Source organism: Scyliorhinus torazame, chromosome 10 (assembly GCF_047496885.1).
Source record: "Scyliorhinus torazame isolate Kashiwa2021f chromosome 10, sScyTor2.1, whole genome shotgun sequence".
NCBI lineage: Eukaryota > Metazoa > Chordata > Chondrichthyes > Carcharhiniformes > Scyliorhinidae > Scyliorhinus > Scyliorhinus torazame.
The window spans coordinates 193,309,224-193,337,011 of record NC_092716.1 but is presented as its reverse complement, the minus strand read 5'-3'; the positions used below and the strand labels follow the sequence as shown (position 1 = coordinate 193,337,011).

The following is a 27,788-nucleotide window of genomic DNA, read 5'->3' as shown; positions in this document are numbered from 1 at the left end:
GTTGTGCTTAAGTTTGTCTTGCAAACACTTTGCAAAGCTATTTGAAGAGTTTTGTAACCTTGTTTCATCTGTGTTTTAAAAATGCACCAAGGTGAATAGCAGTGAGGTTTCAAGTCCATTCTTAACTGGGTCGGAGGGACACTGGGAGGGAGGACAGAGGAGAGATCAGGAAATAGTTCACATTTCTGCACCATTGAAATCATGTACCAGCCTCAAAAGGGTAGCAGTGTGCCTCGTTTCACTCCTGGTTTATTTTCCCTTTGAAGAAACTGCAGTATTTCAAACTGTGGTTACAGGCTGCAGCTGTGATTGTGCATTTATGGTGCATTGCTTGACTATAACAACAACCTGTGTTTATGTAGTGCCTTCAATGTGGTCAAACTTCTCAAAGACTGCACAGAAGTATAACACTCTCAAATTTTGACACTGAGCCAGGAAATATTAGGCATGGGACCAAAAAGCTCAGTCACAGCTAGATTAGGTTCAATAAAGAGTGAGCTTGCCTTTACATTGAACCTTTCTCAATCTCTGGATGTTCCAAGCATGCTACAGCTAATTAAGGACTTTGTGGTCACTGTTGTAAAGTCGGATACAAGAGCAACCAATTTGCAGACAGCAAACTCCCACAAGCGGTATTGTGATAATGAGATCAACTATTTAGTGGCATTGATTGAGGAATACCTATTGGCCAAGACAGCAGAAACCACTCCCCTCCCCTTCACTTCACAATAGTATCATTGGCTCTTTTATGTCTAGTGGTGAGCCCAGTTCAATATTTTGTCTGAAAGAGAACACTTCTGACCATGCTACACTCCGTCACTGAATTGCTATTATAGATTCAGGAGTGTTTTAATTGAGGAGGGACGAATGGAGAGCCAGTCAGGTTTAGAAGAGGCGATCCCATTGAAACCTATAAAAGTCCTGAAGGGGCTTGATCGAATGGACGGCAAGAGATTGTTTTAATTGGTTGGGGGATCTGAAACACAGGGTCACATTCTCCAGACAAGAGGACAATCATTCAGGACTGAGGTGCGGCTAATTACTTTACCGAAAGCGTTGTGAAACCTTTGAATTCTCTAACCCAGAGGGTTGTGGATGCTACATCATTGAATACAGTTAAGGTTGGGATGGGCCGAGTTTCATAGAGTAGAATTTACAGTGCAGAAGGAGGCCATTCGGCCCATCGAGTCTGCACCAGCTCTTGGAAAGAGCACCCTACCCAAGGTCAACACCGCCACCCTATCCCCATAACCCAGTAACCCCTCCCAACATTAAGGGCAATTTTGGACACTAAAGGCAATTTATCATGGCCAATCCACCTAACCTGCACATCTTTTGTTGCCGATTTTCTCCTCGGTTCAATTGCTCTGTTTTATTACCTTTGCTCTCGAGTCGCCAGGTATCTTTATGATACCGCCACGAGGTTCAAGTCCGAGTAATGATCAATAACCCACTACACCGATTAGTAAAATTTAAATCAAAGCACATTTATTATACACAGTAATTGCTACTCATGCACAAATTCTACATCTAAGCTACTTCTACAACTAACAGGCCTATACTTAACTTTGGACTGGCCCACCAGGTCAGGGGAACAAATGGCCTTTCGTTCGGGTTCTGAGTCTGCGGGATTCGAAGTTGGTACAGATTGGTAGCTAGGAGCGCCTATCTCGTAGCGAGCGTTGAATTAAGACTTACTGGTTTCGGTGATCACTGGAGTCACTGCACCAGTCACGGTCAATGTTGGTTCGTGTTGCTGGGTGACCCGGGCAGGAAGAAGAGAGTGAAGGGGAGCTGCTGAAGAGCGTGATTTGAACTTGGGGCTTAACTCTTCTAGTCCCCAGGGGCTTCCCGCCTTTCGGGGCGGACCATGTACCTGGTCCCAAGTGATTGGACTTTGTCCTAATCGCTTGGTTCGATTTTCTCCAATACTGCTGCGGTTCCCTGATCGATGGGCGGTCTTGAGGTGCTCGTTCACCTCCTTTGTGTTGGCTCCTGCTGGCGCCGAGGAGTCTGGCTTTGCTTTGTGTGTCCAAAATGTTACTTATTGTTCCCGGGGATTGCTCATCAGTATGCAGATAGCTGTTACTTTGTTATGCTGATGGTCGCTGGTATCGATGTTGTCTGGTTTTTGCAGAGGTAGATACACCGCAAACCTGCAGCCGCTGGTTTCTGTCTTGTTGGCTGATTTTCCCATCAGCCTTTGCCGTTCGCCATTTTAAATCGGGAGTTGGCCACTTTAGGTGGCTACACTTTGGACTGTGGGAGGAAACCGGAGCACCCGGAGGAAACCCACGCACACACGGGGAGGATGTGCAGACTCTGCACAGACAGTGACCCAAGTCGGAATCGAACCTGGGACCCTGGAGCTGTGAAGCAATTGTGCTATCCACAATGCTAACGTGCAGCCCGAGTTTTAGTGGCTCAGAGAAATAAGGGAGATGGGGAACTGGCAGGAAAATTGAGTTGAAGCTGAAGCTCAGCCATGATGGTAATGAATGGCAAGGCAGGCTCAATGGGACGTGTGGCCTATTCCTGCTCCTGTTTCTTGTGGAATGGAATTTTGGAGCTTAGGGCTTTCAAAGAGTGGAGCAAATAATATTGGGGATTCAAGGGCTGGAATTGGAGCAGCACAGCTATTAGAGGGTTGCAAGGCTGGAGGAGGCAGCAGGGATGTGGAGTGTTGAGGCTATGGAGGAATGTTGCTGCACTGGAGAAAATGCAGAAGTAGGTGATGGGATGCGGGGAATAAAGTTATGGATGAGCCAGGTCACTGGGGGAGGGTGGGGTGAAAGGTAAGAGATCAAACAGGAGAGTCGAGGTGACAAAAGTGGCCTCATTCTCACCCATTATTACTATTACTTCTCCAGTCACATCCCCTTAACCCCTTACATCCGCTCTCTCAGAATCACTCTGCCTCTTCCAATCTACATTCTCTTTCCACCACCTTTGATAGCTATCTAGCTCTTCCACTTTGAGATTCTTTTCCAAAACCCCGCTGCCTCTTTCACTCTCTCTGATTCTTTAAGAACTGCAACTGGCGTTAGAGATTGCACGTTTGGAAGGTGCTGTCACAAAGCCTTGATGAAGATCTGAGCTACACTAGGTGGCAGTAATTTGGTGAGGCAGAAGAGGTATTTGAAGATGAAGGGTTTATATTTAATACATCGAGGAGAGATCAAAACCAAAGCCAGTGATGGATGAGGGACAGGACAGAGGCAACTTGTTTTCTATAAACTGGAGTTTCTGCAGGTTGGAGACGGAGGTTGGTGAGAAAGGTGTTAGAATAGTCTAATCTGGGGGGGGGGGCGGCGATGGCACAGTGGTTAGCACTGCAGCCTGCGGCGCTGAGGCCCGGGTTCGAATCCCGACCCTGGGTCACTGTCTGTGTGGAGTTTGCACATTCTTCCCGTGTCAGCGTGGGTTTCACCCCCACAACCCAAAGATGTGCAAGTTAGGTGGATTGGCCACGCTAAATTGTCCCTTAATTGGAGAAAAGAAAAATTGGGTACTTTAAATTTATTTTTTAAAAGAATAGTCTAATCTCCATGATAAAGTACTGATAAGGGTTTAAGTGGTTGCGTGGACTGTCAGACTGGATGCCATTGGAGAAGTGGAAATAACTAATACTGGTGCTCAATGGGTTGTGTGGTTTGAAGCTGAGCTCTAATTTGGAAAGTATCCTAAGATTTCATGTGGTCTGAATCCCAAAGTGAGGGGTGAGAAGGCTGGATTTGCATAGAAATATAGCACAGCCATTTAGGCTAACTGGCCTATGACTGGTTATATCCTGCATGAGCTTGTCTTTATCTCATACTATCAACATACCCTTTCTACCTCCTGTGATATAGCTTCCTCTTAAATACATCTACATAATTTGTCTCTACTACTCCCTGTGGTAGTGAATTCCACATTTATGCCACTCTGAGTAAAGACATTTCTCTAGAATTCTCTATTGGATTTAATAGAAATGATAGATTTATGGCCCGTATTTTTGGACTCCCCCATAAGTTGCAACACCTTCTTTATGTTTACCCTAACAAACCCCTTCTTAATCTTGACATCTATTAGGTCAGTCTTCTATTTTCTGGAATAAAGACCCTCCATCTGTTCTGCCATTCCTGATAGTACAACCTTTCAGTTCTGCTATCACCATTGTACAGCATCTTTGCATTGTCACCAGAGCCACTTTTTTTTCTGTAGTATGGGGAATCGAGTGTTGAACAGCACTTCCAAGTGTGGCATGCATCAAAATGGATGGCTTCCCTCTTCCTGGTTGCAGTATGTTGTGCCTGATCTGAGACAAGCAGTGAAGCAACAAAGAGGCAGTCAGGAGTAGGATTAAATGATGAATTCAAGATTACATTGTGCATTTGCACCAACATTATTTTGACTTCAATTTATAAGATTCTCAATTGGGCAATTACTAGTATGAGCATTCCTTTGGTGTTCTTTTGAGTAAACATTTGATAATCTGAATACGTTTCACGCGACAATATACCAAAAGAATGTTCATTGTCGCACCTTGTTAAATCTGTCGAAAACCCAAAGCACTTCACGAGGGGTGCGTAAAAGTATTGCTTAAGCACAAGTTGCATTTAAGCAGCCTTTTTGACCAAACTTTTCATCATCATTCCCTATTTCTCCTTCAGCTCAGCATCTGGCTCTCTTGTGTAAGTCCTTATAACTTTTTGTGCTTAAAGGTGCTGTTCTACTTAATCTTTAAAAAGATATCAAACAGAAACCCCATCTGGCCCTTCAAATGGATGTAAAAGATCCAATGTCGCTATTTTGAAGAAGAGCAGGGGAGCTCCCCTGGTTTACTGGTCAATCTTAATCTAGTAATTATCTCACTGCTGTTTGTGGGAGTTGGCTGTGCACAAATTGGCTGCTACATTTCCTACATCAGAGCAGTGACTAAATTTTATTAAAGTACTTTGTTAGTTTCTCACATTCCAAAATAATTTTATAGCTATCTAAATGCAGACTCACTCGTTCTACTCCATGAGGTTGACTTGTCTGTGCACCTTGTTCTTTTTGCTAGAGGTTTGCTTACTTCAGATTTATATAAACCTAATCCAGGTCAGCTGACGGGCATTGGTAGCTTTTAACGTTGATTTGATGTTTATAGTAAATAGTTCTGCTTTGTTTATTTAAACATTTCCTACATGCCAGCTGTACGTTTGCAGAAGTTGTTGTGCAGCTGTGGTACCAGTGGCGGGATTAAAAATGGAAGAAAGTGATGTTTCAGACATGCTGAGCCCTCAGTCAAGCATTGTTTAAAATATTGAAATCCGTTCTGAGCACCGCATCTCCAGAAGAATATATGAATGTTGTATATTGGTGACACAGTGGTTAGCACCGCTGCCTCCCAACGCCAGGAACCCGGGTTCGATTCCGGCCTTGGATAACTGTCTGCGTGGAATTTGCACATGGTTTCCTCCCACGGTCCAAAGATGTGCAGGTTATATTGCCCCATAGTGTCCAAAGGTTAGGTGGCCTTACAGGGGAGAGGCCTAGGTAGGGAGCTCTTTCAAAGGAATGGCGCAGACTCGATGGGCCAACTGGCCTCCTGCACTGTATGGATTATATGATTCTATTCCATGATTCTAAGAGGTGAAGCACAGATTCATCAGAATAATACTGGAGCACAAAGGATTAAATTGAGGAAGAGTTGCACAAAAGAAGTCTGTATTCCCTTGAGTTTAGACAGGGGTGAACACATTCGAGTTTTTAAATGATGAAGGGTTTCAATTGGGCGTAACCTTACTCTTACTTGGGAGTCAAGTCAGGAAGTACCTTCATACATAAAAATGGCAGAGGAAATCTGGAATGCTCTCACATTGCTCCCACGACCCTCCATCCCCAAAAGGTGATGGATTCTGGTGATCAGCTGCCACCAACAAGACTGAGATTTATAGATAATTTATTAAGAGATAATTGGGTCACTGTCTGTGCCGGGTCTGCATGTTTTCCCCGTATCTGTGTGGGATTCCTCCGGGTGCTCCGGTTTCCTCCCACAATCCAAAGAATTGCAGGTTAGGTGGGTTGGCCATGCTAAATTGCCCTTGGTGTCCAAAAAAGGTTAGGTGGGGTTACTGGGTTATGGGGATAGGGTGGAGGTGTGGGTGTAAGTAGAGTGCTCTTTGCAATGGCCGGTGCAGGCTCGACTGTAAAAGATTTTTGTTTGGAATGTGGATCAAAGGTGGGAAAATGGAGTTGAGATGCAGATTAGCCGCGATGCATTTAAATGGTGGAACAGGTTGGAGTGGCTGAATGCCCTCTTCCTGTTCCTACATCTGTATGAATATGGCTTTTGTAACGGATAGCCTCATTGTCTCTCTCACCGATCCTTTGATCATGAGTACAAGCTTCTTGTGATTGGAATGATCCATTGTTTTGAATTCACAAAGTTAGACTCTGGGCCCAGTCATTTTGAGAGCAAACAGGACTTGGTATTACTGAAACACACTAGCATTAGCGAAGAGACATTTTCACATCTTGTAGTGCAATATTTGTTCACTTTTTAGCTGTGCTTTATGTTCGGTCATGGGAGTGTCTCTTCTGTGTCTTCCCACAGTGTGATCTCATTGTCGGTGATTCACTGCTCTTATGCACTCTGAATCCAGGACACGCCCTAATGAGCTGACTTTAATACATGGGTTTCCAATTGGAGCTTTTCACTCCAAGGGTCCAAGAGGGAATCCCAAGGTGTGGGTGGGGGAGTTCTGGAGATTTTTTTTCCCTGGCTTACAACGCCATGTTTCTGATGTGTATGCCTGAATAAGTTGATGAATGCAGCATGACTTTAATTTGTGTTGCTGTCTCCCACTAGTTAACACACGGTTCCCTGAAGAAGTAGAGGTTGGGAGGGTATAATCATTAATTGTAGAAGTCTGGGGGCCATGTCAATAATTGTAGGTGTGTTGAGGGTGTGTCAATAATTGTAGACACCTTGGTCGCGTGCCAATAATTGTAGGCTTGTTATGTGTGAATCATTAACTGCAGGGAGTTTAGGAGTGGGTCAGTGTTTCCAAGATGTCCCAAGAATTTGTCAATAGTTGCAGAAGGTTCTCGAGCAAAAGAAAAGGAAGACTGGATCACTGGGTCTCTCCCCGCTTTACAGCCAGTCCAAGCACTTTTGAAGCGTGGTCGCTGTTATAATGTAGGCAACACCGCAGCCAATTTGCACACAGCCAGCCCCTCCAAACCGAGATCTGGCAATTACCAGATATTCCATTTTTATCACATTGATTGAGAGATACATATTGGCCAAGACACCGGGGTAGCTACACTGCTCATCTTCAAAATAATGCCGAGGAACTTTCACAGCTGCCTGTGAGGGCTGATTTATCACCAGGATTAAGACATTGTGAACAGTGTCGCAGCCCCTCAGTCCTGCACTGGAGTGTTGGTCTTTGACTTTTGTGCTGGAGCAGGAGTTGAACCCAGAAGCTTTTGACACAAAAGTGAGAGCTACCAACTGACCCACAGTGCAGGAGTGAGTAATTATTTTTTGAGGGGAGCAGGGGGTCATCACGAGGAGTGTGTCATTGTTTGTAAAGTGGAGGGGAAGGCATGGGTGAGTCATGTATTTGAAGGGATTTCCCAGGTATGTTCCAGTATTTGCGGGGGTCCTCTCGAATGTTCCAGTACTGGCAAGGTGTTATCGGGAATGGCCCAGGATTTGCAGGGTGTTCCCAAGAGTGTGTCGGACAGTTCTGCCCCTCCCCCAATGCACCTAGTTTTGAAAAATGTTGTATTAGACTTGAGTCCAACACAACTCTTCTTGGTGTCTAAGCTACCTTAGAAAAAAGAAATAACTGCCTGTAAACTATGAGTAGAATTAATGTATAATGGGCCAAATCCCTTAGAGCCACAAATGGCTCAGCTGCACAGCAGGGGCGAAAAAATAATGGGAGAGCAATTGTGATGGGAATTCTATTGTAAGGGGAACAGACAGGCATTTCTGCAGCCACAGATGTGACCCCAGGAAGGTATGTTGCTTCTCTGTGGTGTCAGGGTCAAGGATGTCAGAGTTGCTGCAGGACATTCTGAAAGGGGCTCATGGTCCATATCATTACCAAGTGCATAGGTTAAAAAGATGGATTAGGTCATGCAAGCAGAATATAGGAAACGGAGAAATAAATTAAAGAGAAGGCCTTCAAAGGTAGTAATCTCAGGATTGCTCCCATTTCCCAAGTGCTAGTGGGATCAGGAATAGGAGATTAGACTTGATGAATGTGTGGCTGGAGAGATGGGGGGGGGGGGGGGGGGGATTTTGATTCCTGAGGTATTGGGACCAGTGGGACCTTTACAAACTGGATGGGTTGTGCCCCAGCAGGACCGGGGCCAACGTCCTTGCAGGGCCATACGCCAGTACTGTGGGGAGTATTTAAACTAGAGTGGTAGGGGAATGGGAACCTCAACGAGGAGAGAATGGGAAAGAAAGATACAAACGAAAGATAGAAAAATAGAAAGCAAAGGAAACAGGGCCATGCTGTGTGAATATGATCGACAAATCTAAAGGTACTGTATATGAATGCACGTCGCATTCACAGTAAGGTAGAAATATTAACAGTGCAAGTCATTGTAAACAGGTTTGAAATGATTACCATTACCAAGGCATGGCTGAAGGATGATCAAGGCTGGGAACTAAATATCCACGGGAATTAAATATTTGGGGAGGACAGGCGAAAAGACGATGGGGGTGTCGTTGTTGGTAAAGAATGAAATCAGTGCAATAGTGAGAAAAGAGATTGGCTTAGCATAATTAGATTTAAAATCAGTCTGGATGGAGTTAAGAAGAAACAAAGGGTGGAAAACATTAGTGGGAGTTATCTGTAGAACTCCACACATTAATAGTAAGGTAGTAATGGCATTAAACAGGTAATTAGTGATGCATGTATCATGGGTGCTACGGTAATCATGAATGACTTTAATCTACATGCACATCAGGCAAACCAAATTATCAATAATACTACGCTGGTGAATTCCTAGAATGTGTACAGGATTTCTTTTTTTAAATTCATTTTTGGGATGTGGCCGTCGCTGGTTAGACCAGCATTTATTGCCATCCCCAGTTGCCCTTCAGAAGGTGGTGGTGGGTTGCCTTCTTGAACCGCGGCAGTCCTTCAGGTGTAGGTGCATCCATTATGCTGTTAGGGAGGGAGTTCCAGGATTTTGTCGCAACGACAGCGAAGGAACGGCGATATATTTCCAGTCAGGGTGGTGAGTGACTTGGAAGGGAACCTCCAGGTGGTGGGGTTCCCGGGTATCTGCTGCTCTTGTCCTTCTAACTGATTGTGGTTGTGGGTTTGGAAGGTGCTGTCAAAGAAACCTTGGTGAGTTACTGCAGTGCATCTTGTAGATGGTATACAAGGCTATCACTGTTCGTCAGTGGCGGAGGGTTTGAATGTTTGCAGAAGGAGGAGCAATCAAGCAGGCTGCTTTGTTCTGGATGGTGTTGAGTGTTGTTGGAGCTGCACTCATCCAGGCAAGTGGAGAGTATTCCATTACAGTCCTGACTTGTGCCTTGGAGATGGTTAACGGGGTTTAGGGGGTCAGGAGGTGAGTTATCTCCCTAGGATTCCTAGCCTTTGACCTGCCCTGGTAGCCACAGTATTAATGTGGCCAGTCTTGTTCAGTTTCTGATCCATGGTAACTCCCAGGATGTTGATTATGGGGGATTCAGCGATGGTAATGCCAAAGGTTGTCAAGGGGCGATGGTTAGATCCTTCTTATAGGAGATGGTCATTGCCTGGCACTTGTGTGGCACGGATGTAACTTGCCACTTGTCAGCCCAAGCCTGGATATTGTGCAGGTCTTGCTGCATTTGGACATGGACTGCTTCATTATCTGAGGAGTCTTGAATGGTGCTGAACATTGCGCAGTCATCCGCAAACATCCCCACTTCTGACCTTATGATGAAAGGTAGGTCGTTGATGAAGCAGCTGAAGATGGTTGGGCCTTGACCTCCAACCACCATAACCTTCTTCCTTTGTGCCAGGTATGTCTCCAACCAGCTGAGACTTTTCCCTGGATCAGTATATTGAGGAACCAACTAGGGAATAGGCTATCCTAGATTTGGTATTGTGCAACGAGAAGGGGTTAATTAATCATATTGCGTGGGGTCATTCAGGGAAGGGTGACCATAACAAGACCAAATTCTTCATTGGGATAGAAAATGAAGTAGTCCAATCCAAAATTAGATCCTAAATCTGAACAAACAAAACTATAAAGGTGTGAGGGGTGAGTTGGGTAACTTCATTGAAAGACATGATGGTAGAATGGCCAATATTTGAGGAACAAATGTATGCATTGCAACAGTTATACATTCATTGCTGGCACAAAAGCACAACAGAAAAAGTGCTCCAACCATGGCAACAAAATAAATTAAGGATGGTATTAGAACCAAAGCAGAGTCACATAAAGTTGCTTAAAAGAGGCAAGCCTGAAGGATTAGAATTCCACAAAGGATGGCCAAGAGATTGATTAAAAAGGGTAAAACAGAGTCCAAGAGTAAACTTGGAAGGAACAAAAAAACGGATTGTAAAAGCTTCTATAAATATGTAAAAGCAAAAAGGCAAGTGAAGACAAATGTAGGTTCCTTACAGTCAGAAACAGGAGAATTGATAATGGAGAACAAGGAAGTGGCAGCGCATTTAATCAATTACTTTAGTTCTGTCTTCACAGAAGACGACACAAATAACTTTTCAGAAATGCTAGAGAAGCAAGGGTCTAGTGAGCAAGAGGAGTTTATAAAAAAAAAATTTTTTTTTTAAAATTTGACTACCCAATTCATTTTTTTCAATTAAGGGGCAATTTAGCGTGGCCAATCCACCTACCCTGCACATCTTTGGGTTGTGGGGGCGTAACCCACGCAAACACGGGGAAAATGTGCATACTCCACACGGACAGTGACCCAGAGTCTGGATCAACCTTGGGACCTTGGCGCTATGAGGCAGTAGTGCTAACCACTGTGCCACCGTGCTGCCCCTTAGTGAGAAGGAGTTGAAAGGTATTGCTATTAGTAAAAAAGAATGCTAGAGAAATTAACAAAACTGAAAGCTGCTACATCCCCAGGGCCTGATAATCTGCATCCCAGGATACTAAAGGAAGTAAGTGGCCATGGAAAAAGAGGATGCGTTGGTTCTCATCTTCCAAAATTCTATCGATTCTGGAACAGCCTGGCAGATTGGGGAGTGTCAAATGTAACCCCGCTATTTAAAAAAGGAGAGCGGGAGAAAACTGGCAACTACAGACTGGTTAACCTAAGAGCAGTAGTAGGGAAATGCTAGACTCCGTCGTAAAGAATGTGATAACAGGCCATTTAACATTGATTTATGAAAGGAAAGTCCCATTTGACAAATCTACTTGAAGATGTAGAGACTAGAATAGGTAATGGAGAACCAGTAGACATGGTGTATTTAGACTTTCAGAAAGCTTTTGATCAAGTTCCATGTCAGAGGTTAATTTGCAAAGTTAAAGCGCATGGGATTGGGGGTAATATACTGGCTTGGATTGAGAATTAGTTCGCAGGCAGGAAAGAGAGTGTCGGAATAATTGGGGGGGGTTTCCGAGTGGAAGGTGGCGATTTAGTGGGGTACCACAAGGATCAGTGCTTGTGCCCCAGCTGTTTACAATATACATGACCAATTTGGATGAGCGAATCAGATGTAATATTTTCAAATTTGCTGACGGTCCAAAACTAGATGGAATTGCGAGTGGTGAGGAGGGAGTAAAGAGGTTTCAAGGTGATTTAGACAAGTTGAGTGAGTGGCCAAGAACATGGCAGATGCAGTATAACGTTGATAAGTGTGAGGTTATCCACTTCAGTAGGAAAAACAGAATGATGGAGTATTATTTAAATGTGATCAATTGGGAAATGTTGATGGGAAAAAAAGAACCTGGGTGTCCTTGTATACCAATCATTGAAAGCAAGCATACTGGTGCAGCAAGCAGTTAGGAAGTCAAATGGTATGTTGGCCTTCATTGCAAGAAGATTTGAGTACAGGAGCAAGATGTCTTACCCATAGAGTTTTACAGCCCGGAAAGAGGCCCTTCAGCACATCATGGTGAAAAGGTTTTTCCTCACATCCCCTCGAAGCCTCCTGCCCTTTACATTAAATCTATGCACCCTGGTTGTGGACCTCCCTGCTAAGGGGAAAGGTTCCTTCCTATCCACCCTATTTAAAGTCATAATTTTATACACCTTAATCAGATCCCCCCTCAACCATCTCTGCTCCAAGGAAAACAACTCCACTCTATCCATTTTCTCTTGATAGCTGAAACTCTCCAACCCAGGCAACATTGTGGTGAATCTCCCCTGCACCTCTAGTGCAGTAACTTCCTTCCGATAGTGTGGTGACCAGATCTACACATGTACTCCAACTGTGGCCTAACCAGCATTTTAAACAGCTCCATCATAACCCCCTGCTCTGATTTTCCATGTCCCGGCCAATAAAGGCAAGCACATGCCTTCTTAACCACCTTACCTACCTGTTCGGCTGTCTTCAGGGGTGGCACGGTGGCACAATGGTTAGCACTGCTGCCTCACTGCTCCGGTTTCTTCCCACAAGTTAGGTGGATTGGCAATGCTTAATGTCCCTTGGTGTCCAATGGGGTTACAGGGTTATGGGGATAGTGTGGAGGAGTGGGCCAAGGTAGGGTGCATCTTCGCATGATCCGGGGGAGGGTGGTCCGACCTCAGGGGGAGGGCGAGGGCCTCTGCTGTGGCCTGGCCCGCGATCTGGGCCTACCGATCGGCGGGCCGGCCTCTCGGGCTGGGGACCTCTTTTGCTCCGCGCCGGCCTCTGTAGCCCTACGCCATGTTGCATCGGGACCGGGACGGAGAAGGAAGCTACCGCGCATTCGCACCGGTCGCAGACCAGCGGCTCCAATTTGACGCTGGTAATCAGCAGCTGGAGTGGCATGGGTCGCCCCAGTGCCCTTCTGGCCTACTATGGGGCTCAGAATCGCTGCTCCTGGGGGCCTGTTTTTTACGACGGCGTCAACACTTAGCCTCAGGATCAGAGAATCCCGCCTTGTATTCCAGTCACACAAACAACATTCAACCATCACCCTTTGGATCCAAAATTGGCTTAGTGGTAGGAGACAAATTGCCCTGGATCCAATGAGCTCTTGCCTTCTTAACCAGTCTCCTGTGTGAGACCTTGTCAAAAGCCTTACTGAAGTTGATGTAGACAACATCAACTGAACTATCCTCATCTACACACCTGGTCACCACTTCAAAAAGTCCAGTCAGATTTGTAAGACATGATCTCCCTTTGACAAGCCATGCTGACTATCCTTGATTATTTCATGCCTCCCCAAGTGGAGATTAATTCTGTCCCTCAGAACGTTTTCCAGTAGTTTCACTATCACTGAAGTTAGGATCACTGGCCTGTAATTTCCTGGTTTATCCCTACCACCCTTCTTGAATAATGGTGCCACATGAACTGTCCTCCAGTCCTGTGTCACCTCTCCTGTGGCCAGAAAGGATTTTAAAATTGTCAGAACCTCAGCAATCTACTTCCTTGCCTCCCACAGCAACTGGGATACACATCTCATCTCTTACTACAACTGTACAGAGCGTTGCTGAGACCACATCTGGAATATTGTGTGCCATTTTTGTCTCCTTACCTAAGAAATGATGTACTTGACACAGAGGATTTCCAGCAAAGGTTCACCAGACTGATTCCTAGGTTGGCAGAATTGTCATGAGGAGAGATTACGTCGACTAGGCCTGTATTCGTTGGAGTTTAGAAGAATGAGAGGATCGAAACATTTAAAATTCTGACAGGACTAGACGCGATGTTTCCCCTGGCTTGGGGAGGAGGGAATGTTTAGAACAAGGGGTCGCTCAGTCTCTGGATACGGGGTAGGTCATTTGGGACTGAGATGAGGAGAACCTTCTTCACTCGAGTGGTGAAGCTGTGGAATTCCCTATCGCATAAGGCTGTGGAGGCCAAATAACTGAATGGATTTAAGAAAGAAATAGATTTCCAGACACTAAAGGTGTCAAGGTGTATGGGGAGAGAGCACAAGTATGGCGCTGAGATAGAGGATCAGCCATGATCACGTTGAATAGCGGAGCAAGCTTGATGGGCTGAATGGCCTACTCTTATTTTCTATGTTTCTATAAAGAGATCCCACTCTGATGACTACAGTCTTGATGCATTGTGAGAAAACTGTGATCTGAAAAGGTGAATTTTGCTGTCACTACTGTTCTGCTGTCGAGGCTCCATTTGTATTTGTGCTTCATGCACTGAGAGTTCGAGTGTAGTCAATCTGATGATAACTGAAACATTTTTTCATTGGCTGTGCTCAGTTGGTTGAACTATCTGGATTTAATTGATACGAAAAGATTAACCATCGTCCAAGTGTGCGGATTGAGTTTCAGAAATGTAGGAAGTTTAAAAATTAACCTGTTATGAATCTCCTGATTGGTTTCCCTCAGGCATAACTAAAGTTTAGAAGCTGGCTTGCATTTACTGCAGCCCTCAACTTCCCATTTGATTTGTACTGATTAATCACAGGAACGCAAGAGGTCAAGGTGAATCCTTTGCCCTTTGATCTCATTGCAAGGCAAAGCTGCTTCTAATTTTGGATAGGGAGAAGTCAGAATCTTTTTTAAAAAACATTTTTTTTTAAATTAAATTGAAAGCCCAGCCACTCGGGAGTGCAATCAGGAGACATTTTGTCTCATCAAGTGGAATGGACCTGTGGAATGTTCTCCTCCTGAAGGTTGTTAATGTCTGGTCTAATTGGAGCTTTCCAGAATATGATCTGTAGATTTTTTGTTGGGCCGAGGTATTAAGAGATATGGAGCTAAGGCAGGCAAATAGAGTTAAGATAATAACCGTGTAAAAGAAGTATATTCCAGATGCACAGGGGTTCAAAGCAACATTAACAGAGGTTTATTAAATAGGCTTTCTCTGTACAAAGGCTGGTACTAGGCTAGGGCAGAAAGCCTGTGAGGTAACTGTTGATGTCACACAAGTGACTTGGTTCTTAAAGTGACATTGCACACAACCACAACAACCCAGATACATAACATTTTACACTTTAGTTGCTTATCCAATTCCCTTTTGAAAGTTCCAATTGACTCTGCCTCCATCACACAGGCAATAGATTCCAGAACTTAACCACTCGTTGCAATAGGATGTTTTTCCTCATGTCATTGTTGCTTCTTTTGCCAATCACCTTAAATTAGTGTCCTCTGGCTTTGATCTTTCGGCCAATAGGAATGATATGTAGAATATTATTTGTGTATAATTTAACAGCCAAACTGTCTGTAAAGATAGGTGCTCAGAATAGTGAAGTTGAGGCTGGACCGTAACTTACCATAGCTTTCTTGCTTTTGTACTCTCTGACTCCATTTGCAAAGCCTCAGATCCCACATTTAACCACTTTGTCAACATTCCGTGCCACCTTCAATGATTTGTGCACATATATGCACAAGTTTCACTGTTCCTGCTGCCCATTTAGAATTGAACCTTTAATTTATACTGCTACCAAAATGTACAATTTCACACTTGCCAGCATTGTTGAATTTCCTCCACCATGTGTCTACCCATTTTATCAGCCTGTTTATGTCCTCTTGCAGCGATCACTAACTTCCTCACAGTTCACAATGTTTCAGGTTTTGCATCATCCAGGGAGAACTCCCCAGCTCATTCAAATAGTGTTTTGGGATCTTATGTCCAACTGAGCGGGCAGATGGGGCCTTAGCGTAAAGTCTTACCTGAAAGACGGCACCTCGGACTGTGCAACATTCCCCTCGGTACCACACTCTGAGAATCAGTCTGGATCACGTGCTCAATCAAGTCTCTTAACCGGGGTTTGAACCCATGACCACTGATTCAGAAACAAGAGTATTCCCCATTGAGCCACCCTAGGCTTCTCTGGGTAGAGGCTAATCAAAACTTTTGGTTTTACACCTTGGATTTGCAATGCATATGAACTCCCCCATGTCACCATACTGCAGTCCGGGCCTTTAAACCTGTGTCCAGCCTGAACCAGTACTGAGGTAAACACAGATTTTACGTAATTTGTTACTAAAGTGATTAGGTAAAGCATAGAATGGTACATCACAGAAGGAGGCCACTCTGCCTGTGAAGCACAAAGAGCATTGTCACTCTTGTCACGATGTGAGACCTTCAAATACTCAAGCAAATTGTTTCTGGGGTTCTAACCAGCTTGATTTTTTAATATTTAGGGCAATCATCGTGCAGCTCTGAATAATGAAACCTGCCAAGAGAGACTGACACGATTGGAGAGTGACAGGGAGTGCCTGGTGCTACAGGTGAGTACTTGTGCAACCATGCATTATCGACACAAGAAGGTCACAGCTTCAGGATACCGGCTAGGCCATTTAGGACTGCGATGAGGAGAAACTTCTTCACCGAGGATGGTGACCCTGTTGAATTCTCTACCAAAACAGACTGTGAAAGCCAAGTCACTGAATATATTTAAGAAGGAAATAGATTTCTGGACTCTAAAGGCATCATGGGGTATGGGGAGAGAGCAAGAGTGTAGCTTTGAAATGGAGGATAAGCCATGATCATATCTGCCGAGCAGATTCAAAGGGCCGAATGACCTACTCCTTCTCCTATTTTCTACGTTTCTACATTTCTACAAGTGTCCAAATTGACATCATTCCAAAGGCCTGGATCAGTAACATGGTGTCCAGGTTGATGGAATCTTGCCCAAAACTTAACTGATGTATGGTACCGAGGAGGCTAATTGTGTTTGAAGTGCAGATTAGCCATTATCGAATTGAGTGGCAGGCCAAGCTCAATGGTATGCATGGTGTCCTATTCTTGTGTTGCCATGAAGCCGTGGTTATGACTTTGTACTTTTTTTTCACCCTCACTGATTTTGGTTTCATAAGAATATAAGGACTAGGGTGGCGCAGTGGTTAGCACTGCTGCCTCATGGTGCCGAGGACCCAGGTTTGATCCTGGTCCCTGGCCACTGTCCATGTGGGATTTGCACATTCTCCCTGCGTCTGCGTGGGTGTCACCCCCACAATCCAAAGATGTGCAGTGTAAGTGGATTGGTCACACTAAATTGCCCCTTAATTGGGAAAAAAAACAATGTTTTGAAAACAATATTAATACCAGGAGCAGGCCATATGGTCCTTTTTGCCACAATTCTATGACACCATGGCTGTTTTTCTACCTCTACTACACTTTCCTGTGCTATCCCCTATCCCTCAATTCCCTTGGTGTCCAAAAATCTGTTGATCTCTGTTGTGAATATGCTCCAAGACTGAGATTCCAAAGCTCTTTGGGGTTGAGAAGTCCAAATATTCGCAACCCTCCGAATGAAGAAATTTCTCAACTTGGTCCTAAATAGCCGATCCCATATTCTGAGGTGATGACCCCTAGTTCGGGACTCTCTAGCCAGGTAATCAGCCATCAATAAATGTATACATTACCTCTCATTCTTATAGATTCCTGGAATATAGACCTTTTCTACTCAATCTCCCCTCATCGAATGGCCCTCTCATTTCAGGAATCAATCGAGTGAGCGCTCTCAAAGACGATGTTCATTTTGTTAGCTTTTTCATTTAATCATGGGATGTGGGTATCATTAGCATGGCCAACATTTATTTCCCATTCTTAATTGCCTTTAAAAAGATGGTCATGAGCTGCCTTCTTCAAGTACTGCAGTCTGTATTGAATGTATTACCACATTACTATTGGGTGGACGGATTCCAAGGTTTTGACCCAACGTTGATGAAGGAACAGCGATATATTTCCAAATCGGCACGATGCGTGACTAGAATGGGAATGTCCAAGTAGTGGTGTTCCCATGTGCCTGCTGTCCTTTTCCTTCTAGGTGGTAGAGATTGGAAGGTGCTGTTAAAGGAGCTTTGAGTGCTGCAGTTCATATTCTAAACGATCCACTATGTAGCCACTGTGCGCTGGTGGTGGAGGGACTGAATGTGGCGGGTGGTATGTTTTGTTTAGGGTGGTGTCAAGCTCCCAGCGTGTCGCTGGAGCTGCACTCTTCCAGGTAGAATATTCAATCACACTCCTGACTTGTAACTTACAGATATTAAGACAGCATTTGGGGAGGCAGAAGGTGAATCACTCAGCATAGAATTCCTAGCCTCTTCCCTCGTCTTGTGGCCACTGTCCAGCTGGACAATTTAAGTTTGTGGTTAGCAATAATCCTCCAAGCTGTTGATGCTGGAGAACCAAGATGATGGAATGTCCAGAGGAGATGGTTAGATTCTCTCTTTTTGGAGATGGTCATAGCCTGACACTTGTGTGGTATGAATGTTACTTGTTAGTTTTCAACCTGAGCCTGAATGTCCATATGGACAAAGACTGCGTCATTATCTGAGGCATTGTAAATGGAACTGAACAAAGTACAATCATCAGTGAACACCCTCACTTGTGACTTTGTGATGAAGGGAATGTCAGGGGCTTTTCACAGTAACTTAATTTGAAGCCTACTTGTGACAATAAGCGATTTTCATTTCATTTCATTGATGAAATGGGTCTAGGACACCACCCTAAGGAATAACTGCAGCAATATCCTGGGGCTGAGATGATTGGCCTCCAACAATTTTTAAAAATTTAGTGTACCCAATTCATTTTTTCCAATTTGGGTGCAATTTAGCGTGGCCAGTCCATCTACCCTGCACATCTTTGGGGTTGTGGGGGCGAAACCCACGCAAACACGGGGAGAATGTGCAAACTCCACACGGACAGTGACCTAGAGCCGGGATCGAACCTGGGACCTCGGCACCGTGAGGCAGCAGGGCTATCCCACTGCGCCATCGTGCATTGGCCTCCAACAATAACCACCATCTTTCTTTGTGCTAAATATGACTCCAGCCAGTGGAGAGTTTTCTCTGATTTCTATTGACTTTAGTTTTATTCAAGCTCTCTGATACAACACCTTCATGAAATGTCACCTTCATGACAAAGGCAGTCATTCTTCTCCTCCGATTCAACCCTTTTGGTTTGCACAAGGATGCGCAATAAGGCTTGGAGCATCAACTGAGCATCAGTCATAACGTTTTTACATATTAACTGTCACTTGACAGCATTGCTGCTGCTATCCTCCATTACTTTGGCCAATCATCAAGAGTATACTAATAGGGTGGTAATTGGCAAGCTTGGATTTGTCCTATTTTTAGTAGACAGGATGAGCGGGATTCTCTGTCCCACCAGCCCTGTTTTCCAGCACAGTGCGCCCCCACAGGCAGTGGGATTCTTTGTTCCCACAGCCGGTCAATGGGGTTTCCCATTGTGGCCACCACACACCTGCCATGAATAGGACACTGCAAGGTTGACTGGCTTGGGTGCACTTTTGTCATAAGAACACAAGACCATTCAAGGCTATCGTGATGATCTTCTGCCTTGACTCCACTCACTCGGCATATTCCTCATTTTATTGGTGAGGCCACACCTGAATTATTGTGCGCAGTTCTGATGTCCTTATCTGAGGAAGGATGTTCTTGCTATGGAGAGAGTGGAGCAAAGGTTTACCAGGCTGATTCCTGGGATGGCGGGACTGTCATATGAAGAGAGACTAGGTCGGTTAGGATTATATTCATTGAAGTTTAGAAGAGTGATAGAGGACTTCATAGAAACTTAACAATTCTTAACAGGATTAGACAGGGTAGATTCAGAAAGAATGCTCCCATTGGTGGCGAGTCCAGAACAAGGGGTCATAGTTTGAAGATAAGGGGTTAACCATTTTAGGGACTGAGGTGAGGAAAACTTTCTTCACCCAGGGAGTAGTGAATCTGTGGAATTCACTACCACAAAAAGTAGTTGAGGCAAAAATGGATAATTTCAAGAAGGAATTCATATAGCTCTTGGGGCTAAAGGGATATGGGAGGAAGGCAGGATCAGGGTATTGAACTTGATGATCAGCCATGATCATAATGAATAGAGGAGCAGGCTCGATGGGCCAAATAGCCTCCTTCTTCTATTTTCTATATATGTTTCATGTATCTCGGTCCTAAATGATTGGCCCCTAATCCTGGGTCTGTGCCCCACCATCGGGAACATTCCTTCTTGCACATTCCACCTCTCATTCTCTTAAACTCCAGAGAATGTAAAACCAATTAACTCACCCTCTCATCACAGGACAACTCTTTCATCCTAGGAGCTAGGCTTGCAAACCTTCTCTGTACTGCGCCAAAGCCAGTATATCCTTCCTTAATTCTGGGTCTAAAACTGCACACACTACAACTTTCATCAATGTTGCGTCCAGTTGTAGCCAGACATCATATTCTTATGCTCCACTCCCCTTGCGATAAAGGACATCATGCCATTTGCCTCCCTAATTTCTTGCTTGCCTGCATGCAACCTTTATGTTCCTTGTATGAGAACACCCAGATTTCTGAATGTGGGCGACACCAGTGGCCTGTCAATTTCTCCTGTTGTTTCTTTTTGTGGTTTGACAGGCCATTTTCGAGGGCAGTTAATAGTCAACCACATTGCTGGGAGTATGAAGTCACATATTAACCAGTCAAATTGGGAATGATAGATTTTGTTCCCTTTATTAGTATTAGCACACCAGATGGCTTTTTATGACAATCTGGCAGTTTCATGGTTTCCATTAGTGATGCAAGCTTTTTATTCTGGTTTCTCTTTAATTTAGAGTACCCAATTCATTTTTTTCCAATATAGGGGCAATTTAGCATGGCCAATCCACCTACCCTGCACATCTTTGGGTTGTGGGGGTGAGACCTACGCAGACACTGGGAGAATGTGCAAACTCCACATGGACGGTGACCCGGGGCCGGGATCGAACCTGGGTCCTTGGCGCGTGATGCAGTGCTAACCACTGCACCACCGTGCCCCCTTATTCTGGTTTTCATTTAATCCACTGAATTAATGGACCAGGCCTCTGGATTGATATTAGACAATTTGAAGAAGGAATTAGATATAGCCCTTGGGGCTAAAGGGATCAAGGGATATGGGAGGAAGGCAGGATCACTAATGGCACCACCATGCTCCTCTTCAGGCTGTCTTCAGAATGTTGTTTGTGAGAAACAATGAGCTGATTTTTATATGATCCCCTTGGGAGTAGGATAGCCAGTGTAAAATTGGGTGCCATAGAGGTGGCACAGTATCTGCAGGCTGCCGTGGGTATTTTAGCCATGGCAGGTGAGGCTTCAGACAGACCACTCACTGTTGGCCATTTGAGGCCTTAAGTGGTTAATTAAGGGCCTTCCATCACTGCCGAGGTTTTTCCCGTGAAGAGGACATCCAAACCATGTCTGCTGGTGGCCTTTTCTCCGGATTGGAGTTAGGAGTTGGAGTGATGAGTCTTAGCACTATGTTAATTGCCTTGTTATGGTTTGTTAATGCCAATTACATTGTTAAGGTTAAGAGTTACTGGTTAAGAGGTTGGTTCATGATGCAGAGTGAGGCCAACAGCCTGGGTTCAATTCCTATACTGGCTGAGGTTCACAGCCTCCCTTCAGTGCAGAAGGAGGCCTTTCGGCCCATAGGATCAGTACCGACCCCCTGAAAGAGCATCTCCCCCATCCCTGTAAACTAACGTTTTTGGACACCTGTGGGGCAATTATGGCATGGCCAATTCACCTAACTGCACATCTTTTGGACTTGTGGAAGGAAATCGGAGCACCCGGAGAAAACCCATGCAGACACTGGGAGATTGTGCATACTCCACAGAGTCAGCCAACGTAGGAATCAAACCTGGGCCCTGGCATGGTGAGGCCACTGTGCCACCCCATATTCATAAAGGCCCACCTTCTCAACCTTGTCTCTTGCCTGAGGTGTGGTGATCCTCTGGTTAAATCACCACAGGTCAACTCTCCCCCTCAAAGTGGAAAGAACCCGATGGTCATCTGGGACTATGATGACTTTACTTTATAAGTGTTGATATTAATTGTCTTTGAAGACTTGCCAGCTTGGCCGAGCAAAACCCCTGACAATCCGGGCTCCATCGGCATCTCCTCTTCGAGATTGCATGTTTTCCCAGCAGTGGGAATCTGATGACGGGTGACTGGAAGCTTGAGCTTGCAGATCTGCTGAGACCCGTCAAGGCAAGTTTAAAATCCAACACTATTAAATGTTGGACGTTCCCCCTTTCTGAAACCACAAGTAGTGACCACAGTTAAATGATTATTGCAATAAACACCTTTCTTTTTCAAGGATCAATTCTCAAATCCACATTTACACTGGCATGTGCTGTCTAAAAGCATGGTGGAAGCAGATTCAATAGTAATTTTCAAAAAGGGATTGGATAGATATTTGAATTGGGTGGGGGGGGGGGGGGGGGAAGTGTGCTCTGGCTAAAGAGCAAGGTAATTGGGTCTAATTAATAACACAAGCACAATGGACCTAATGGTCGTCCTTCTGCTGTATGATTCTGAGAGGTGGGGATGGTTCTTTGCATTGTAATTACACCCTCCACCCTGTAGAGGTGCTACAGTGTGGTATTTATATTACCATTTTAAACATGAACATGAGGATTTATAATGTGCTGTAAGAACCTAAGATACTTTGAAATGAGGACAGAATGAAAAAAATGGGGACTCTGACCGTGGCCCAATTATCATTCACCCCAAACCCTCCTTCGCCTGAACACCAGATATGATTTTTTTTCCTCTCCCAAAAACGCAAAAGTATGTGACTAACGAGTAGATATTTAAAAAGAAAAGATTGTGTTATAACCTTTCATACTGTTGGACAATGTGCTGCTGGGACAGTGCCAACAGTTTGAGGTGCTAATGTTTGTTTGCTGTTAATGTGCATTCCTGTTTCAAGTTGTGGCTTGTTTGGCTCCGAGTTGGACCCGAAAATCTTATCAGCGAATTGAGTGCAAACCTCAGCACTTGCCCAGGTTCCACATTCCTGTACAGGGTTACGAAAGAACTCTGTGATAGGCACAGATCTTTACAAATGAACTAGGCGTAAGTCGAAAGGTCCAATTGGGACTCTGGTAATTCTACTTCCTCATCTACTTTCGAGTCAGACAGACATTCAAAATTGTTAGTCATAAACTCAAACTGGAACTGCCGCAAAGTTAGTGACAGGCTGGAAAACCTAATGACATTTCTGTTCTCTGTTTTATTTTAAACAGCAGTTTAAGAGCAGTTTATTTCCCGGTTTTGCCGAGGTTTGAGGACCTTTACTTTTCAATTGCATTTAGTGTGAACCTTTTATTTTCTGCACTCTCTCCTGATGATAGGTGAGTGTTCTGACAGATCAGGTGGAGGCCCAAGGAGAGAAGATCAGAGACCTGGAGGCTTGTCTGGAGGAACATCATCTGAAACTCAGCTCAACAGAAGAGATGCTGCAGCAGGCAAGTTGCACTTGCAAAAGACTCGAGTCATTATGCAGTTAGTGGAATTGTGCTTGTACTCTTTAATTCAAAGCTGCTTCAATCCAAATGTGTTTTCAAAGCACAAAATGCCTCCTGCTGCCCTTTTATTTCCATGGCTTAATTTGAATGACAAGGTGATTTGCATTCAATTTGCAAAACATTGGGAGGACCAGGCGTGTGTTCCCTTGCACGTGAAAGATTAAAAAGAGGTTGATCAAATTGAGGTGTTTGTTTGATGATTAATGAGGTTGATGGTTTCTTTTGCCCTATTTTCTCTGGTGGAGGGAATGCAGCCCAAGGAAGCATAATCTTAAAAACAGAGGTGGGTCGCTCAGCGGTAATGTCAAGATACAAACAAAAAGTGGTACAAATCTGGAGCTCTCGCCTAAAAGCGGAGCCTGGGGATCAATTGAAAATTTCAGAACTTTGGAGTGCTAGATTTTTCTTAGGCATTAACACTTACAGAGCCAAAGTGAGTAAATGGTATTGAGACATCGATCAGTCGTGGTCTATTGAATGACAGCACATGCTTGAGGGGCTGAGTGGCCTCCTCCTGCAGTCAGTGTGTGTGTGTAGATCAGTGTGGGGGTCAGCGTGTGTGTGTGGGGGTCAGCGTGTGTGTGTGGGGGTCAGCGTGTGTGTGTGTGGGTCAGCATGTGTGTGTGTGGGTCAGTGTGTGTGTGGGGGGGTCGGTGTGTGTGTGTGTGGGGGGGTCGGTGTGTGTGTGTGTGGGGGGGTCGGTGTGTGTGTGTGTGGGGGGGTCGGTGTGTGTGTGTGGGGAGGGGGTCGGGGTGTGTGTGTGGGGGGGGTCGGTGTGTGTGTGGGGGGGGGTCGGTGTGTGTGTGTGGGGGGGGGTCGGTGTGTGTGTGTGGGGGGGGTCGGTGTGTGTGTGTGTGGGGGGGTCGGTGTGTGTGTGTGGGGGGGGTCGGTGTGTGTGTGAGGGGGGGGGTCGGTGTGTGTGTGAGGGGGGGGTCGGTGTGTGTGTGTGGGGGGGGTCGGTGTGTGTGTGTGGGGGTGGGTCGGTGTGTGTGTGTGGGGGGGGTCGGTGTGTGTGTGTAGGGGTGGGTCGGTGTGTGTTTGTGTGGGGGGGGGTCGGTGTGTGTGTGTGGGGGGGGGGTCGGTGTGTGTGTGTGGGGGGGTCGGTGTGTGTGTGTGGGGGTGGGTCGGTGTGTGTGTGTGGGGGGGGTCGGTGTGTGTGTGTGGGGGGGGTCGGTGTGTGTGTGTGGGGGTGGGTCGGTGTGTGTGTGTGTGTGGGGGGGGGTTGGTGTGTGTGTGTGTGGGGGGGGGGTTGGTGTGTGTGTGTGGGGGTGGGTCGGTGTGTGTGTGTGGGGGTGGGTCGGTGTGTGTGTGTGGGGGGGGTCGGTGTGTGTGGGGGGGGGTCGGTGTGTGTGGGGGGGGGTCGGTGTGTGTGGGGGGGGTCGGTGTGTGTGGGGGGGGGTCGGTGTGTGTGGGGGGGGTCGGTGTGTGTGTGGGGGGGTCGGTGTGTGTGTGGGGGGGTCGGTGTGTGTGTGTGTGGGGGGGGTCGGTGTGTGTGTGTGTGTGGGGGGGGATGTGTGTGTGTGTGTGTGCGCGTGTGCGCGCGCGGCCTGTACACCTAGATCTCTCTGACTATCAATACTCTTGAGGGTTCTACCATTCACTGTATATTCCCTACCTGCATTAGTCCTTCCAAAATGTATTACCTCACATTTGTCCAGATTAAACTCCATCTGCCATCTCTCTGCCCAAGTCTCCAAACAATCTAAATCCTGCTCTATCCTCTGACAGTCCTCATCACTATCCGCAATTCCACCTTTGTGTCGTCTGCAAACTTACTAATCAGACCAGTTACATTTTCCTCCAAATCATTTATATATACTACAAACAGCAAAGGTCCCAGCACTGATCCCTGCGGAACACCACTCATCACAGCCCTCGAGTGTGTGGTGGGGGTGGGGGGGGGCGGTGGTCAGTGTGAGCGTGTGTGTATATCTGTGTCCGTCAGTATGCGAGAGAGAATATTCACCTCTGTGCTGGTAGGTTTCTCAAGATTCGATCTTTTTTAAATTATAAAAAAAACAAGATTAAATGGCAGTTGTTTTCCCCATAGAGGAACTTTGCTAAATCTACTCCACTAACTTAGTAACAGCTTGAATATTTTTCTTTTTGCTTATTTAAAAAATAGAGAATGAAAGAGACTTTTGATCAGCACAAACATGCCACTTCTCCAATTTGGGGAAATACTTTAATGTAGAGAAGTTGGAAATTAAACTATACTGGGAGGAGCAAGAGATGAGAACATTGTGGTTTCAACATAATTGTTTTTAGCTACAAGCTCTTTTTAAAAAAACAAAAATGTATGTTTAATACGAGCTGAGCGCAAGCTTGAACGTATAGAACATTATTAACATTTTTGGGAGGTCCTGAAGTGTTTTAAGAAAACGTTAAATTATTATAAGTTTTGTAATGTACAAAACGCTGCAGCCAATCAGTGCAAGGCAAGAACGTGCTAACAGCTGATCTTGGTTGAGGGCTGAATTTTGGTTTGGACACTGGGAAGAACTCAAATCATCAGTTTGAAAACAAAGACTTGCATTTCTATGGCACCTTCCATGGCTTCAGTCACCCCAAAGCAAGTCACAGCCAATGAAGTATTTTTGAATTGTCTGCTCTGTTGTACTGTCGAAAACAAGGCAGCACATTTGCGCGCATTGCACTGTGATAATGTCCCAGAAAATCTGTGATCCGTGATGTTGGCTGAGGGATGAATATGCAATGGGTTGCCGAGAATAACTCCCCTGCTCTTCTTCAATAATAGTGTCAGGGAGTATTTTACGTCACCAGAGGGAGCATCCGTTCAATCTCTTTTCTGCGACGCGGGCACCTCCGACAGTGCAGCGCTCTCTCAGTGCTGCACTCGGGGAGTGTCAGCCCAAATGTTGTGCTCAAGTCTCAGGAGCACAACCTGAAACCACAAACTTTGCAGTCTGGATGTTTACCAACCAAATCATGGCAGGAATAGATCCGTGTGTATATTTTGACAGGTGGAGTAGGGCCTCTGTTTAACTTCTCACTCAAATGATGACAGCTCCAATAGTGCGCCACTGCACTGGGGGCTGTAAGTCTAGATTGTGTGCTCAAGCCTGGGGCTTGAACCCAACCTTTCTAACTCAGACTCTGTAGTGAAACTCCTGCACCATAAGGACTCTTCCACTTCCTTCCCCACCCAAAAAAGCTTGGCAAATGTGTAAAAAAGATAGAGTTCAGACTTGCACAAAAACCCTGGATAAGGTGCTTGATGTAACAAAATGTTGTGAGGAATTGAACTCTATGTTCAGCTGTTGGATGTACTTTTTACTCAAGTGGGTAGAACGTGAAAAACTGCACCACAGGATGTAAACATGTTAAGGGGAATCTCGATCCGCACGTGAGAGATGAAGGAATGGAAGGAAATGTTGATGGGATAAGAAGTAGAATGGGAGCAGGCTCATGTGGACTAGGTTGTGCTGAACATCCTGGTTCTGTGCTCTACCTTTTAGGTAACATGTACAGTGGAAGATGCTTAGTTGTTGCTTCCTCTCTCCCCTGCCTGGGAGAGCCGTCACTTTGTGACTGCCGACTAAACAGAGTTCCTGAGCTTAGGCCTTAGGTCTTGTTTCACTGGCAGTGCGGTTTTCACTGCACATAGCTTCTAATCAGCACCAGGGAGAGTTTGGAGGGAATGGGAAGCTGCGCCACCCCCACTAGCCAATTGGGTTCTCACTGCGGTTCAACAGGAGAATGCAGGGGAGTGGTACAAACTCATAATGCTCTTTTGGAGAGCTGGCGGAGACACGATGGGCCGAATGGCCTCCTTCTGCACCATAACAATTCTGTGATTCTGTGAACAGCATTTACATAGTACCTTTAGCTTAATAAAGTGCCCTGTGGTGCTCCGCAGGAGTGTTATGAAAACAAAATGAATGCCGAGCCACATTAAGACAGTGAAATAGCTAAGTTCTAAGAGTCTTAAAAGAGGAGAGAGAGATAGTCAGGGGACGAGGTCTAGAAAGGGAATTAGAGTTTAGGGCCCAGGCAGCCAAAGGCACAAAGCGAAGGATGCGAATTGGAGGAGTGCAGAGACCTTGGAGAGTTGATGGACTGGAAGAGATTTTGTCCTGTAGGGAGTTAGGTTCCTTCCTGCTTGATTCAGGAGTGGGATTCCCAAATTAAACTGCCATGTAAGAGCTTCTGAGGCTCTTCACATCCGAGTTAATAGAGTGGTGTATTAAAGTATCCTGATGACCATACTATGTCTTTGACAGTTTAAATATAACCCAGCTATTTAGTTCAAAGCTGTGTCTCTGGTAAGAAAGCTAGTTTTAGCTACTCTTGATGTTTACTGGGATTAGAAGCCTCTTTCCACTGATCTGCCTCTCACGGAACCAAAATCAGCACAAATCCAAAGCTTCTAAACTTGTGACATTCTTCCTGTT

The 27,788-nt window shown here is 45.3% G+C and overlaps 1 protein-coding gene across 11 annotated transcripts in view; it reads left to right on the top strand.

Moving 5' to 3' along the window:
* ppfibp2b (PPFIA binding protein 2b) overlaps nucleotides 1-27,788 on the top strand; it is a 347,825-nt gene that overhangs the window by 191,620 nt on the left and 128,417 nt on the right. For all 11 annotated transcript variants that reach the window (XM_072466213.1, XM_072466212.1, XM_072466210.1 and 8 more), the window contains 2 exons: nucleotides 16,223-16,309; nucleotides 23,200-23,313. In XM_072466213.1, the coding sequence (XP_072322314.1) occupies nucleotides 16,223-16,309; nucleotides 23,200-23,313 (201 nt within the window). The remainder of the gene's footprint in view (nucleotides 1-16,222; nucleotides 16,310-23,199; nucleotides 23,314-27,788) is intronic.